General features: G+C 38.7%; 1 protein-coding gene across 1 annotated transcript in view; it reads left to right on the top strand.

The window, feature by feature from the left end:
- Window positions 1-17,500, top strand: part of LOC135203393 (uncharacterized) — a 39,362-nt gene that overhangs the window by 21,154 nt on the left and 708 nt on the right. Inside the window, exons 2-3 of the mRNA XM_064233125.1 lie at window positions 13,695-14,061; window positions 16,749-16,986. Coding sequence (XP_064089195.1) covers window positions 13,814-14,061; window positions 16,749-16,986 — 486 coding nt within the window. The 5' untranslated portion in view covers window positions 13,695-13,813. The remainder of the gene's footprint in view (window positions 1-13,694; window positions 14,062-16,748; window positions 16,987-17,500) is intronic.

Genomic DNA, 17,500 nt, shown 5'->3' with positions numbered 1-17,500 from the left:
TCATAGAGGTTGTTATTTGACGTGTAATGCACGGAGAGGTGATCCTTAAGAGAGCGCCGTGCCCCTCCTCGAGAGCGCTTTCGAGGAAAATGATTGGATGGCGAAATGGGTCCCTGCCATGTTTGAGGGCACTAGGTTCTCCTTCTTCTCCTCCTCCTCCTCCTCCTTCTTCTTCTTCTCTCACCTTTCCCGAAGCGGAAAAGCTACACTCTGCCTCATTTCGGCTGACCCTGGTATCCAGTCGTCGCCAACGCTGCATCAGTGCCACGAACCCCTCCTCCTCTTCCTCCTTCGAGGAAAGTCTTCCTGCCTGGAAGCCCAGCTTATCGGCTGCTGCCCGTGGGCACATATAGGTATACTTCCTTCCTCGCACCCAGCATCGACTTTCCCTCTCTTCCTTGACGGCGACGGGAGATCCGTTCTAGCGGTTCCTTTCCTGAAAGAAAGTAGCAGTAGAAGTCTCGAGAAAGGGAAAGGGAAGGAAAAAAAAAAAAAAAAAACTCTCTCTCTCTCCTTTTTATTAACCCCCCCACCAGACCCCCTTTCCTCTTTTTAGCCTCCTTTGCTGTGCCAGTCAGTCAGTTCGCCGTCACTCTCTTTCTCCCCCTCCCCCCTCCCACCCCCCAAAACTGACTGTCAGTCCATAACCCCTCCTTTAGCACCACCACCACCCCCACTCCTCCCCTCCCCCGTCCGAATCCAGGCATTGAGGAACATGGTTTAGTCGACAGCAGGGTCCCATTCTCAGCACAGCGTGGCGCAGTAGGTGAGTCCCAGAACATTGTTATTATTTGATTTGAGTTTTCAGAGGTCGTCGTCACCTCCTAACGTCACCTCCGAGGGTCAGGAAGAGAGAAAAAAAACGATGCTTGAAGCAGCTACGTCCTGCTTGAGAGATCTAAACCAAAACCAGTTGGAAAAGACAAAAATATATATATTTTCACCACGAATGCACTTCTCTGGTGGCTTCCAGAACTTAAACTGGTGCCGTGACTGCCTGCCTACCCGCCCGAGCGAAGACCTATACGTAGTGCTGGAAAGATTACTATAACCCCTTTTTTATCATTTTATCTCAGAGGTCACAATAATGACTGTTTCCCAGCTAACGGATCTGCTATCGGGTCCTATCTTTGGAGAGAACACACACACACACCTAAATCTTATCTTCCTCAACTATTATCGTATCAGATCAGATGCTGGAATACTACGGGAGAGAGAGATATAGAGCGAGAGATTCCAGTGCCGATGCCTGACTGGAAAGTGCCAGCAGCACCATTGCTGCTTTCCGTTTCGCGCGCTGGAAGTGAAATCATGACACTCCTACCACGCAGTCCTAAAGTCTGGCCTTTAGTACCTTGTGTATATATATACGACTTCGTTGGATAACATTCAATTTATATGAGTTTCGAGACTAATTCCGTCGCAGGTCTCTGATGAGTGACTTCAGCAAGTGACAATGGACTCCGACAAGTTTTTCCATCTGATTTGTTCGTCATCAGATGACCACCAGTTACGTTAAAAGTCAGTGACGAGCAAAAGGTTCCTGCATTGCAATACATCAATATTGTGGCCAGTGCTTGTGATACCGGCGACGCCTTTTGTGAAGTGTCAGTCTATTACGCCACGTCGGTTAAACCAGGTCATATTCGACACAGATTATTATTGCAAAATGGGAAAACTGCGATACGAACCGTTCATTTGTGTTGAATAAGTAGTGCTGGAAAAACTACTCTCTCTCTCTCTCTCTCTCTCTCTCTCTCTCTCTCTCTCTCTCTCTCTCTCTCTCTCTCTCTTCATTTCATCTCTATATCCATTGATTCCATCCCATCTACGATCATTCACGCCACTGTAGGCCGACCTGAAGTGAAGTGAAACGGGCATCCAGACACTGGGCACCATGGCAAAAATTAAGCTCCACCTGGACTTTGGCAAACGAAAAAAAAAAAAAAAAGAAAAAAAAAAAAAAAAAAAAAAAAAGAAAAAAAAAATTACTAAAGAGAATGACACCGCCCCCCTACCGCTCCCTTCCCTACCAAAAATGAAACTAGCGAACGGCAAAAAAGTTTTCTGCAGGACAGAATGCTTATGGAACTCATAAGGTAGGATGCTTTACAGCAAAGATCACTTACTATACATAATTAACAGACATTGCTGAAGCCACCACATCCATTTTGCTTCAAAGCTGTTTCCGCTTGTTAGTGTCTGCGTGTTAACTGACCTGATTTGTTAATTTATTGCTTTTGTTCAAAAACAGTATAATACCTTTTTACATTTACGACATTGTAGTTCTGCTATACAGAATTCTACGCATTGTTCACATTCGGTACTTGTGTGTGTGTGTGTGTTTTCTGCTTACGATATTCTACTCCGAAGTTTGCTTTTAAAATAAGTGCCTTGTTCAATCTAAATGACACGTTCGTTTTTACATTTGAATACATTGAAATCATTTGTGAGGGAAAAGTAAATGATCCGAAGCGTTTCAGTTTCACAAGTTTTTCGTTCACTAACCTCGTATAGAAATAATACATCCGACTAATTAATAATGCAATGTCCATGCTTCAAAAATTGTAATGAACGAGATATTTCCAGAAGTCAGGCAAGAGACAGAAAGTTTCCGTCAGTCGGGCAAGAAAAAAATAATTTCGTCTGTCAGGCAAGAAAACAAAAATCATCAGTCAAGCAAGAATATAAAAATCGTAGTCAGGCCAAATGGAAAAAAGAAAATTCATTAGTCAGGCAAGAAAAAACATTTCCGTCAGTAGGCACGACGGACAAAATAGTATCATCAGTCAGGCAAGAGGAAAATTTCCATCAGTGATGCAAGACAAAAAAAAAAATCAGTCAAGCAAGAGAAAATAAAATCAATTCCGTCAGTCAGGCAAAAAAAAAAAAAAACTCATTAGTCAGGCAAGAATAAACATTTTCATCAGTGATGCAAGACAAGAAAAAAAAAAAAAATCATCAGTCAGGCAAGAGAAAGAGCAAATTCCGCCAGTCAAGCTCTCTAAAAGAAGTATGTGAATGCTGCCAAGACTAATTTGACGTCGTTACTGTACCCGTGACTTTGGGGAAGTGAAAACCTGTACACTAGGCCCCAGTGTAGTTCAAATAATCACTACTCCTCTCTGTTATGTTTCCGTCTATAGCAGAATAGCCTCGGTGTAGTTCAGATTAATCACTACACTTGACTTTATTATGTTGCCGTCAAGGGAGCAGAATAGCTAAATAAATCCAAGAAAACTCGCTGCAAAGGTCATACGATCTATTCCAGTCAAATATAACAAAAGCAGACGACAAAAAGTCAAGAAACAAGAAACCGCACAATTTTTTTTTTTTTTAAGTCGAGAATGATAAAAGCAAGCACTCGGCCATCGTCAAAAGATGTCACACGACCTTGCCAGGCTAACGGGCCCAGAGGTCAATGTCGGGAAAGGTCACACCACTTTGCCAAGTCATCATAAAAGCGACCGCCGAAAAAGGTCAAAGTCCAGGATTTCCAAGACGTTTTAGAAGGGAAGGTTGAACGAACGGCTACCTAGAAAAAGAAACTTTGTTTTCTTTATTAGATTACAGAATTTGGGCCAATGGCCTACAGCTGTGACCTACATACAAGGGATTTATTTATAAGATCTGAAAGGAACATTGACGTGAAGAAAGTTTGAAAGGTGTAGCACCAGGAGCAAAAAAGGTTTAAAAGGTGTACTGGGAAGAAAAAGGGTTTGAAAGGTGTAACAGGAGGAAAACCTCAAAGCAGTTGCACTATGAATTAATTGTTAGGAGAGGGTGGAAAGTAAGATGGAAGTAAGAGAATATGAAAGGAGGTACAGTAAGAGGAGTGAAAGGGGTTGTAGCTAGAGGCCGAACTGACGCTGCTAAGAACCTTTAAAGCAAAAGCTACAATATCTTCGCAGGCTTTCCTCGTACGGAGTAAACACCAAACAAGCGAAACGTCTCTTAACTTACATCTTCACAAACTCAAAGGGTTTGTTTTTCGAAGATATGATAAAACCGATACGAAGAAGATTAAGAATCTAATCTGCAGAAAATGAAGGGTCACCACTCACAACTTTGCCAAGTGCTGGTATTTCTGGAGCGGCGAAGAAAATAAAATCGGTTATTTCATTTCGGACTGTTATACAATCATACAATCATAATTGAAAAAGAAACCCACAAAATAATGTGTATAACGTGCTTACTTATAAGTATTTACAATTGATTTTACTTAACACTCGAGTACTTTCAGACTCTATATGTGGCCCTTTTTCAAGAGATATGTAGGTTGTCAGGCTGGGTCAAGACTGCTGGGCCTTGACCCAGCCTGACCACCTATACACATCTCTTGAGAAAGGGCCACAGATAGGGCCTGAAAGTACTCGAGTGTTGTCAAATCAGTTGTAAATACTTATAAGGAAACACATTACACGCAGTAATTTTCTGGGTTTCTTTTTCGATCTTCAGAAGAAAACTGAAAGAAGTTTTTTGTTTGGTTAATCATAACAATAATACTAAATACTTTCGGATGTTGCCTAACTTTATCGTCTGAGTGTTATGTAGTATCGTTAATGTCATGATTATCTTGATATAAATCTTCAACCTGCTGCCATCCAGGTCGTACTATTTGTTCTTTAAGAAGATGGGGTGCCCTGGAAGCAACTTGCTCTGAATGTGAAATCTTAGTCGCAAAGCCGAAAATTCAACGAAAATTTAAACTGGCAATTAGAAAAGAAATTATTGGTAGGAATGCGGGGTTGGGGGGGGGGGGGGGGTGATTTTTAAAAATGTTTGTACAACTATGTGACTCTTAAGCTTTGACTGTTTTAAAATGTTTTGTACTACTATGTGACTCTTAAGCTATAACTGTTTTAAGTTTCAACAGAAAAAAAATCCATATCAACAGGGAACCAAAAGGCTGCCGTTGTTTGAGATTAAGCTGGCCTTATGCCAGCACGGGCTCTTGCTCCTAGAGCAGCCCGTACACCAAGAGGCTGAATTTCATCTTTAGGACCTCAGACACCAACTTCCGGTTTATTTTCGATTTATTTTCCCGCGAGGATCAAAAAGACGCTAGCCATCCGGAGATCCCTAATAACTCGTGTATGAAATATCCCTGATTCATAGTATATCCTTTCGAAGTTCTACCGGGATTAACAACTCGTCCTTACTATAAGGAAAGGGTAAAGGACCCTATGATTCAGATATGATATCTACCTACCTACCTACCTACCGCCCTCTTGGCCGAATTCTGCTGCCAAGTCCAGCGATCCTTTTAGACATTATACACAGAATATCACTTTCGTGCTGAGGATCCTGTCAAATTTTATCATTAGAAGAACTGTCTACGATAATTTATTATATATATATATATATATATATATATATACAAAAGGAGCCCATAAAAACGCCAAAATACAGAAAATAAGCGCTACTATATTTCAGAGACTGTTGTCTCTCTCTTCAGGTAGGTAATGAACGAGAAAAGTTACAGAAAAGGCGGTATTTATACCAAGAGATCCATCCACAGGTAAACCATTTGACTAGGCTTTACCTTTTCTGTAACTTTCATCATTCATTACCTATCTGAAGAGAGAGATAGCAGCAGTCTCTGAAATATAGTAGTACTTTCTTTCTATTATATATTGGCCTTTTTATGGGCTCCTTTTATTGGATGGTGTTGTAACAGGACATTTTTACCATTCATACATGCACACATATATACGTGTGTAACTTCATTCTTTTTTTGGAAACTGGAGGGACTTAGCGTTCGCTTAATAACACCGTTATACCTACAAGTACTAAACCTGTATCTCGTATCTACTGTTAGTTGGATTTAGAATTCCCGTATCTTATCTCCATGTACGAAATTGACACTAGTGTGTTTTATGCAAAGTAAGGCATTATCAGTATTATCATTATCATATATACTGTACATGAATACTACTATGCTTTCATTCCTTAATTCTGCCATATTTTGAATACTGATTCCCGGTTTGGAATTAGGAATTTGACGCCCATCTTGAGTTTTTGGTTAAATCTTAAAAATTTATTCAGTTTTCGTTCATTCAGACCTCAACAGGATATACCATACACCATCTATTACTAACTATGCAGTTGATTCCAAGAGATGAATTTCCTTGCGTAAGCCTCAACATTACACATTTCTCCAAAACTGTCATTTCTGCTTTGGCAAAATTGTGGTATGATATTCCCATTCCTGTAGAATGTAGATGGTTCGCTGGAACTCCAGAAGTTCAGTCTTGGTGAAATTTTATTATGCTTTTTTTTCCTTTTCCTTGATTTGTGACTATTTTATTTTTATATTTAGTCCCAAAATCTGTTTTTGGCTAAGAGATTTTATGGTTTATGCTTCACCTCTCCATTTTGTTATGCTTAAGAGCATTTTTGCTTCTCAAAGAAATAGCTGCTTGTTAACTCTCTCTCTCTCTCTCTCTCTCTCTCTCTTCTCTCTCTCTCTCAACTACATGTACTCACTTCCACAAAAACACACACACACGTAGATATATATAATACATATCTGTGTGTAAATACATATATCTACATAGATGTATATATGTTGGGTGTATATATTATATATATATATTAAATATATATATATATTTGTATGTATGTATGTATGTATGTATGTATATACGTGTATATTATATCTATAATATACATACATATGGGTAGATAGAGATATGTGTGTGCGTGCGTGCGTGTGTGTGTGTGTGTGTGAAGAGAGAGAGAGAGAGAGAGAGAGAGAGAGAGAGAGAGAGAGAGAGAGAGAGTATTATCTCCACCAGGACCTCGAAAATTATCTCATATTCCCTCGACATATTCGACGAAATGTCCAAAATCCCAACGACAGAAAACGTCTGGGCAGCCGGGCATTTTGGGTGACTTTGTCAAATCGGGCATTTAGCGGTGACTTTGTCAATCGGCATTTGGGTGACTTTGTCAATCGGGCATTTTGGGTGACTTTGTCAATCGGGCATTTTGGGTGACTTTGTCAATCGGGCATTTTGGGTGACTTTGTCAATCGGGCATTTTGGGTGACTTTGTCAATCGGGCATTTTGGGTGACGTTGTCAATCACTTCCGCTGAGGTTCAGAACGACCGAGCGTCGTTCCATTATTGCAGATATTTGCTTATAAATTATGTACTGTTCATTATTTAGTTTGGTCCTCAATTTTCATAGAAGCATATTGCTGTTGTCGTGAATAAGTTTCTTTCCGTATTTCTCCTTAGTTCGTCTTATTTCTTTCTAACGAACACCTTAATATTCTTTGGAAGCTTCAAGAATTTCAAGTCAGTGGCCCCTTTAGTTGGATTGTTCCATAGGAATATGTTTAATAATAACAATAAAAATAATAATAATAATAATAAGAATAATAATAATAATAATAATAATAAATAATATTAATAATAATAATAATGAACCAAACAAAAAAAACTTCTTTCAGTTTTCTTCTGACGATTGAAAAAGAAACCCACAAATTTCAATTTGTAACTTGTTTACTTCTAAGTAAAACTTAATGTAAATACTTAGAAGTAAACAAGTTACAAATTGAATTTGTGGGTTTCTTTTTCAATAATAATAATAATAATCTTTGGAAGCTTGACTTTCAAGTCATTGGTCCCTTTGGTGGACTGACTGTTCCATAGGAATAGGTATCATCTTAATAATAATAATAATAATAACAATAATAATAATAATAATATTAATGCAGGTTTCATTGAAAATAATGGCTACTTCAGCCACGTTTATTTTGTATAGAAGTTATAGAGAAATAAATAATAATAATAATAATAATAATAATAATAATAATAATAATAATAATAATAATAATAATGCACTGGCAGCAGGTTGTCTATCTACAACAATCACTTTGTAACTTGTTTACTTCTAAGTATTTACATTTAGTTTTAATATAATAATAATAATAATAATAATAATAATAATAATAATAATAATAATAATAATAATAATAATAATAATAAATATTAATGCAGGTTTCATTGAAAATAATGGCTACCTCAGCCACGTTTATTTTGTATAGAAGTTATAGAGAAATAATAATAATAATAATAATAATAATAATAATAATAATAATAATAATAATAATAATAATAATAATAATAATAATAATAATAATGCACTGGCAGCAGGTTGTCTATCTACAACAATCACTTTGAGATGATACGAACTCGCTCACAATTACATTTTGTTAAAAGATTTTGAATGCATCAATTGTGATCTGGTCTATCTCCCCTACCGATATGCTTTTTATTATTTGTTTGTAATCTCTCCGCCCGATACACGAAAGGATATCCGCATACTTAAAAGGATGTCATACATGAAAGGATGATGTGACTGCGAGTCCTGCATTTCAGGCTTTTGGAGGTTTCCTATGAATTTGAGGAAATCTAGGAATTAATGGTCACAAGTTGCTTGTTCGGAGTCAAACGATGTTTCTTTCTGAAGTGGATTTTCCGTTAAAATTCTGACAGAGTAGCTTTCTGAATTATGAAGCCGTCAGGGTTTACATTATTGAATGACACGCACACATGCATACATACACAGACACACTAAATATATATGTATGTAAGTATGCAAGTATGTGTATATATGTGCGTGCGGGCGTGTGTAAATAGATCCTTGGCATTATTTAAAATTCAGTTTTGACGCCGATAACATTGTGAGCAAGCATACGACAATATTTCTTCAACCCTACAAAAAATAACAACGGCAGACTATTCTAAAACACCAGAAACTCTTTCCAAATAACCATGATAATCTGTTGGAACAAAATATCCGAAATTTAAAAAAATATCAGTTGAAGTTTCAAAAATATTAGCGGGCATATACCAATTCAAGCATCATTGCCAATACTACACTAGTTATAAGAGAATTGCCAAGGAGTGGAAATTGTCTAGACCGCAGTAACCGATGTTGTTATTTTAGATTTAGCTAACCTTATGCCAGCACGGGTTCTTGTTCCTGGAGCAGCTCGTAAAGATAACCCAGTTATAGTCACTTTTATGTAGAACAGGCTTGGGGGGATATCTCTACCCCAGTGGCTCCCAACGTGGGGCATACGTCCCACGGGGTAATTTGATTTTTAAGGGTGGGATGACAATTCGAGAATATTTAAACTATAAGTTAAGATCCTTTTTAGGCTTCCTCTATGGCAAATAAAAGGTTGGTAAATGCCTGCTTTCCACTGAGGTTAATCCCAGACCTTGGCTAATCCAAGGGGATTAACCGACGATTTAGAAACTGGCCGTCATTCCCGAGGATTCTCAGTGACAGTCGAATCCACGAGGTTTGAAACCAAGCCCCCAGAGCAGGCAGGTGACAAGGTCAGGGGTCAGTTTGTCGGTTCCAATCGTCAGATTTCCATGATGACTCCACCAGGCATAGGGAGCTACTGCTTAAGTCACTTCTCCCGTGAGATGAATAATTCATATCCAACCAATGAGAATACTCCAGTTTGTTTCATACGTTCAAAATCCCTCCTCTCTCTCTCTCTCTCTCTCTCTCTCTCTCTCTCTCTCTCTCTATATATATATATATATATATATATATATATATATATATATATATATATATATATATTCATAAACGAGAGAGAGAGAGAGAGAGAGAGAGAGAGAGAGAGAGAGAGAGAGAGTCTTTTTTTTTTTATTAAAATTTTATTAAATGAATTTTTTTTTATTACAGACGATGACCGTTTAAACCTACCACCCATAATGTCCTTTGAGATTTAACGGCTAATAAAATCAATTTGTATAAGGACGGATATAAGCAACAATTATGACTTCAATCGACCTTTCCTTTAACAAGAGAGAACGATTTGGTGAGAACGAAATCATTAAAAAAGGCTCTATAGTATTTCCAAAAATGACCAGACCTCTCTGGCGGTGATTTTTCGTATCCTCCCAAGGGGCCGTTTAATAATCTCCGCATATCTGCCAAATTTATAACAACAGAGATAAAACCATTTCTCGCATTACAGATATCAAATATCTTTCTCGTTACGCAGAATTCTAAATCAACACGGCATCTTTTTTTGGTGCTGGCGCCAATATTTCAAACAGGACCAAGTGCTTTTAAATCCACGGATAAGCCGCTTAGATTCTCTCCAGGGGGCACTTTCGGTGGGCACGTCATATGTTTGGGGGCATTTCTCCTTTCAACAGATATCTTGATTTCTTAATATCGTAGGTATAAAATAAATTGGTGAGCAAGGAAATATGAAATAAAGCATAACAGAGTAAGTTTGACGAGTGAGAAAATAAACAATCGTATACTACAGACAGATTCTCTCTCTCTCTCTCTCTCTCTCTCTCTCTCTCTCTCTCTCTCTCTCTCTCTCTCTCTCTCTCTGACAGAAGAATAGATAAGAAACAATGAATGAATATTGCTTGAATACGATTTGGCAATAAAGTTTTTTGTCCTGACTTTGACACCGACTTACAGGTCATTATTCTGTCCGTCATCGCTTTTTCTGTCCGCCCTCTGATCCTAAAAAACTACTGAGGCTTAGAGGGCTGCAAATTGGGTGTTTGATTTCATCCATCCCTCCAATAATCTACTTCACAGCAGAGAAAAGACAATCGTATACAAAATAAATAGGTATTTTGTAGATGAGTAAAGGCGAATGGTGGGTCTATGTTATCCCATAAAAATAAAAAGCTCTCCCTTGGACAGCTGTAAGATTTAAAAGAGAGAGAGAGAGAGAGAGAGAGAGAGAGAGAGAGAGAGAGAGAGAGAGAGAGAGAGAGCAGGGGTCGGAATAGGAAGGAAATCAAAGTACCTGGGAATGAAAAGCCCCTATAATCTTATAAAATTATAGCCTCGGGGTTTGTCTCGAAGACATTTAAAAAGTCTGTCACACACGTGTCAGGTGTCGTTGTTTTTGTAAAATTGGTAACAGGGCAGATCTTGAAAAGCCCCACTAGAGGGGTCTCGTCGCCGTGTCAAGACTACAGATGGATCGAGAAGCCAAGTTTCTTAAGAAATGACTTGGCAATCACATGGAGTAAAAAGTAATCCCAGATAATCACGATTATAATAATAGCCCCTTTTCAAACTTAGTAAACCATGGGAAAAGGATTCCTACATCTCACACTGTCACCAGCTATCTTTGCAGTAGTCAATATGTATATATATATATGTATAATATATATATGTATATATATATGTATAAACAGAATCACGAAAGTTAGGAACGTGATAAACAAATCCATAAATAAAGATAAATGCCACGAAGGAAAAATAAACGAAGGAGTCTGCGAGATCTTTCGGCTGAAAAGCCCTTTACTGAAGCAGCTGCTTCAGTAAAGGGCTTTTCAGCCGAAAGATCTCGCAGACTCCTTCGTTTATTTTTCCTTCGTGGCATTTATCTATTTATTTATATATATATATATATAGCTTGAATGATAAATAACAGTGCCAAGACCAGGAAGAACATTCTTTATTTAACGAGCTTTCGAGGTTCAAAACCTCATCTTCAGGCGGTGAAAAAATGACAAGGATGAGAAATCACTGAAAATTACATTAAAATGAATTGTCTTATTAAAAGCTTCAGTAAAAACATAAATAAAACGAACATCACATACATACTAAAAAATTACGATAAAACTAAAACAAAACGCAAAACATACAAAAACAGAAATAAAAAAGAAAATAATATGAAAGGTAAACAAACTCCACTCAAAAATAAAATGGCTAACGACCCACTTTGTGTACCTACTATGAAACTATATGATAGCTAGTTGAATACCGGACGAGTTTTTGTTGTTCAATTCCGGTTTCATTTTCTTATAAACAGCGACTGTGGAAATTAAAAGGTCCCAGTCTATTTGAGCAAAAAGACAGTACTCTAAAATCTAGGTGAGTGAAAGGATGGTCCTGTGCTAAACTGTGTTCCTTATGGCAGAAAAAGGTGGTTTAGAAAGAGGAAACCTAGTTCTAACGGAAAGACCTCTGTGTTCCAAAATTCTGTGTCTAAGCCAGCGGGAACTGGATCCCACGTATCGCAGACCACACTGCGAACAGGTAAACAAGTAAACGACACTCGAATTAAGGTCCACAGGAAGAGCAGGCTTCTCCTCAAAAGTGATCCTACAGTAAAAAAAAAGGGGTTAGTAAAAACAAACCTGAAACTAACTTGAGGAAAACTGTGCATAAGTATTTCTTGTAACTTTTTCGTACCAAGTAGCTACTATGACCAAGGAAAGGCAATTTTAATATACTTTACATCTTTACTAGCAGTACTGTACACCGGTCTGGGACAAAATTTTCTCATCTAGAAAAATTTTTCAGAACTTTGTAAAAGACAAATACGGATAAGAATTTTCGGAAAATAATTCTGGAGGAAGACCATGTCTTGATGAAATAAATTAAAATCACAACAGACTTGTAAGCTCTATTATCATTTATAGCCGCCCAATTACTGAGACTATATATATATATATATATATATATATATATATATTATATATATATATATATATATATATATATATATTATATATATGGATGTATAACTGAATCACGAAAGTTTGGAACGTGATAAATCCATAAATAAAGGTATAAGCCACTTAAACCTTTATTTATATATATGGGTGTGCATATGTACAACTACTGGTCATTTTTTGTCATTATCACCAGATACATATGTAAATGTAATAGCCACAATGCCCTCCTGACTTCCCAAATTCCTTTTTTTTTTATATATACGCCTGTCACTACAAAGCCTTGAGATCCAACTTCAAAGAAATATGAGAGAAATCACCATGTCCGGTAGCAGGAAACGGACCCGCGATGCCATAATCACGACGAGGTCACCTTGCCGACCTGACCACGAGAAGGATGGGTAGTTTTTCTCTTATAGAATTTTCGTTAAAAGCAATTGCTTCAGTGGCATCAATAAGTTTTTGCAGGTGTCTTCATACCGTCGGAGTTTTTTTCCGATTCTCGTTCGTCAATTTCTGGTGAAAATACGCAGTCTTCCTTTTTCCACTGGTTGATTTTTGCCCTGACAGCTGTTTCGCCTTCATGGCATTACCAAGTGACTACTGACTTACAATCCGGCCTTTCGGCCCACTTGTATCATCGTGTGAGGAGAATGACCTCGAGGTCTTTGTACCAGCGGGTCAAGGGATTAACAACGTAACCAATTTAGCACGTTATAATAAGAACATGTATGAAAAAAAACGTACAAGTTTCAACATGTGGTTAGATAAATATTCCTTTCATTATGTATCCGTCGATTTTTGTGCAGTCCTTCGATATTTAGTGTGGAAAATAAGAATACTTTGTATAATTTTTTTATAGTTTTGTTTTTTTTCTCTCCCTTTCATTTTCATATCGTTACTGCCTATGTCTTACGAACATCACCCTCTTATTTACAATTCACGTTTACCAAATCTTAATTATGACCGCACTTACACATAATACGAAAGCATCATTCGTAGAATGTTTCATCCTCTAGGGATCTTCGACTATGCAGGGGTGGTATACGCATGTTATACAATAATAAACAGATCACTTGACAGAGTTTTATCTTCTTGTTGGAAAACAAATGAAAAAACTAAAAATATGTTGTCATTGTAATCTTGAACACTTCACAAGCAACAGACATCGCTCACCAGTGCATTTTAATTCATCTAATCCATTTTTTTTCCAGAGAGAGGATAGGGAAGAACGCCCCACCACCATCACCAGCCTTACAAGTCAGAAGAAGAGCCTTAGAAACGCTAAAAACAAGAGCCTCTTCACCAAGAAACGCAAAAAAAACAAAAAACCATGAGCTCCGACACAACTACCTCCTCCCCAGTGCCTCACCCACCAACCCAAGAACCGATCAAGGCGGAGAGGTCACCGCCCATCCCGGTTTCCCACACTACCCAAGCGGAGCGCTCGAACACCAGCAGCAGCAGCAGCATGACCGGGACGCCGAAACAAGAGACGCACGTCGTCAGCATCTCGTCAGCCCAACAAGAGACTTGGCACCAGCCCCAGTCCAGAGGTCCCACGCCCCAAGATCATCCTGGGTGAGTAGAATGGAGGGTATGTGGAATTTTGGCCTAATGGCCTCTCTCACCACCTATGAGGTCACTCAACGCTGAAACGGAAATTTAGAGTTTAAAGGAATGAAAGTGGGTGCAGCTGAGGGGCCTTAAGAACGGACGATGCACAGGACCTTAACTAATGCCTAGAGTGCATTTCACGAGGTGCACTGACGGCGCTACCCCCCCTACGGGATGGGTGATCACTGAATCGTAACCGGTACACATTTTGTTCACTTAAGCAATCTTAAAATTTCCTTAAAACTGTGTGGAATTCAGGATTAGTCCCATTCATACACGCCTTCCATTGCTAACTGTCCTTATTATTATATTATTATTATTATTATTATTATTATTATTATTATTATTATTATTATTAAGATGAACCTTATTTATATGAAACAAGCCCACCAAAGGGACCACTGACTTTGAATTCTTAAACTTCCAAAGAATATTAAGGCGTCGATCAGCTTCATTTCGTGAATAAGTATATCTTAAGTTTTACCAGACCAGCTTTTCTCCTAGGGCTGGCCCGAAGGATTAGATATTTTGACGTGGCTAGGAACCAACTGGCTGCTTAGCAGGGACTTACAGCTTATTGTGGGATACGAACCACATCGAGAAATGAATTTCTATTACCAGAAATAAATTCCTAGAATTTTAAGTTAGTAGAGCGGGGATAATATTTAGAACCCAAGACCCAATACAGTTCCATGGCGGGCATTTTTATAATTAGTCCGTCAAGTGAACAATAAATGATGAGGTGATCTAACCTGAAATACTCAATTATAAACGATAAAAGAAATGAGGGGAAAACGTGAAAAAACGACGTAGAAGTTGTTTGTTTGTATGGTGTTTTTACGTTGCATGGAACCAGTAGTTATTCAGCAACGGGACCAACGGCTTGACGTGACTTCCGAACCACGTCGAGAGTGAACTCCTATCACCAGAAATACACATCTCTCACTCCTCAATGGAATGGCCGAGAATCGAACCCGCGACCACCGAGGTGAGAAGCAAACACCAAACCAACCACGCCACTGAGGCGCTATACGTAGAAGTTGGATAACGCATAAATGGAGTACAAAAACATTACGAACGCTCAAGACGTGAGATAAGGGCGCAAAAACCGCAACCATCCCTACTGATAACAGCCACAGACTTAGCCTGAGGAAACCTAGTACCTCTCCAGTTGACTGAAATAATATCTGGGACAATGAACCACTAAGTAGTCCTTCGTCAGCAGTTGACCACAAAAAGGCACATGATGCTTATAGCCAATTATGAAGTCTTGGTGGAATAATCTCTTCTCAATATTCACGTTTACAAAGATCTCTTCACGGACACGAGAATAGAACAAAACAGAATAGAACATAGAATTGAGGCTAAAGGCCAAGCGCTGGGACCTGTGGGGTCATTCAGTGCTGAAACTGATAGTACAAAAGGTTCGAGAGGTGTAACAGGAGGAAAACGTAGTAGTTGCACTGTGAAAAAACTGTTAGGAAAGGGTGGCAAGTACGATAGAAGAGAATATGAACGGAAGTACAGTAAAGAGAATGAAAGAGGCTGCAGCTGAGGACCGAAGGGACGCTGCAAAGAACTTCAAGTAATGCCTGCCGTGCACCGCATGAGGTGTACTGACGGCACTATCCCTCTACGGAGACTCTACGGACATAGACCAAACGGGAGGGAATCCATTTCACTTATTCCGTGAATTATCTGGAATTCTTGAAGCTGAATTTAATAGTTTCCTTTTTCTATTAATATTTCTATTACTCAGCGAGTTAGCTACCTATACTGTTTTTCTCCATCTGTCCATCCGGCTGTGGTGTTTGCGCATGGTAACACTGCGTCCCGGGCTTTAAATAATAACCTATTTCGAACATTAACGGTGTAATTCGCCCACATAACAGTAAATTATTAAAAAAAAATTTTAACTTTTCCAGTTTGCCAAATGTATACCAAGATATCCTTTTATTTACCTAAAACTCTTACACATAGCGTAACTATTTAAAGCCCGGGACGCAGTGTTACCATGCGCAACCACCACATGCGGATGGACAGATGGAAAAAAACAGAGTATAATTCTAAGGTAATATAGTTCTATGCATTGCTCAGTCACACACAGCAATAATAAGTAACAATTTTAACAGATAAGAGAAAGTTTTTAGGGCTTTTCTATACTAATGTCCAGAGAGAAATAAGGCATTTTATCAAAACCCAGTTTCTACCTTTTAGTTTTATGTAAAAGATAACGCTTGAGGTGGCTATTTGTCTGTCCGTCATCGCCTTTTCTGTCCGCCCTCTGATCCTGAAAACTACTGAGGCTAGAGGGCTGCAAATTGGTATGTGGATCATCCACCCACCAAACATCAAACATACCAAATTGCAGCCTTCTAGTATCAGTAGGTTATATTATATTTGAGGTTAGTGTTAGTCATGGTCGTACATCTGGCAACGGAAATACACAGGCCACCACGGCGACTGAGAGTCCTATACAGCATTATACGTTGTGCACTTCGGCGCATTTTCGTTTTCTGTACTGACCACAATTCGAGTGGTGGTGGGTGTGTGTGAATACGTGATGATAAGATGGCGTTATCTCTATCTCTCTCTCTTGGTATCAGCCAACCTGAACAACTACACTACATCACTTTCTCCCCCCTTCGCAGGGGACTTAACCTGACCGTCCTGCCGACGAACGTCCACGCCAGCGGGGGCGGCCCCCCATCGGGATCATGCACGCCCGTCAGCGAGGTGGGCGTTGCCATGAACGTCATCATCAGGGAGGACGTCAATCTCTCCTCTCGCACCTCTTTGAAGCAAGAAGAAGAAGAGGAGCTCAAGCATGCTTTCACGGCCGCTCACACAACGGCGCATGCGTACACGCACGCACCACCGAAGGCAGAGGTATTATTATTATTATTATTATTATTATTATTATTATTATTATTATTATTATTATCAACCATAAGAAAGAAATTATGTTCGTTTTCATCCGAATGTCTTTGATTTCTGAGGGGCGTTGCTCATAACGTCAGTTTTGTCATAGCCTCATGCTTATTATTATCATTATTGTTAATATTACTATTATCATTATTATTTTTATTATCATTATTATTATTGGTTGCACGAGTCCAACAATAATAATATAGCATGTGCTATATCATCTTGGGAGGAGAGGGGGGGAGGGACAAACCTGACAACCAATGTCATCAATTTTCGACACGGGGAAAGAAAACGTAATCACAGTCCTCCAATTCGACTGGGTGGTATTTATATGTGGGGTTCCGGGTTGCATCCTGCCTCCTTAGGAGTCCATCACTTTTCTTACTATGTGTGCCGTTTCTAGGATCACACTCTTCTGCATGAAGTCCCTGGAGCTACTTCAGCCTCTAGTTTTTTTCTAGATTCCTTTTCAGGG

This window comes from Macrobrachium nipponense, chromosome 36, assembly GCF_015104395.2.
Source record: "Macrobrachium nipponense isolate FS-2020 chromosome 36, ASM1510439v2, whole genome shotgun sequence".
Lineage (NCBI taxonomy): Eukaryota > Metazoa > Arthropoda > Malacostraca > Decapoda > Palaemonidae > Macrobrachium > Macrobrachium nipponense.
Note: the sequence above shows the minus strand (reverse complement) of the source record. Positions and strands in the feature narration are given on the sequence as shown.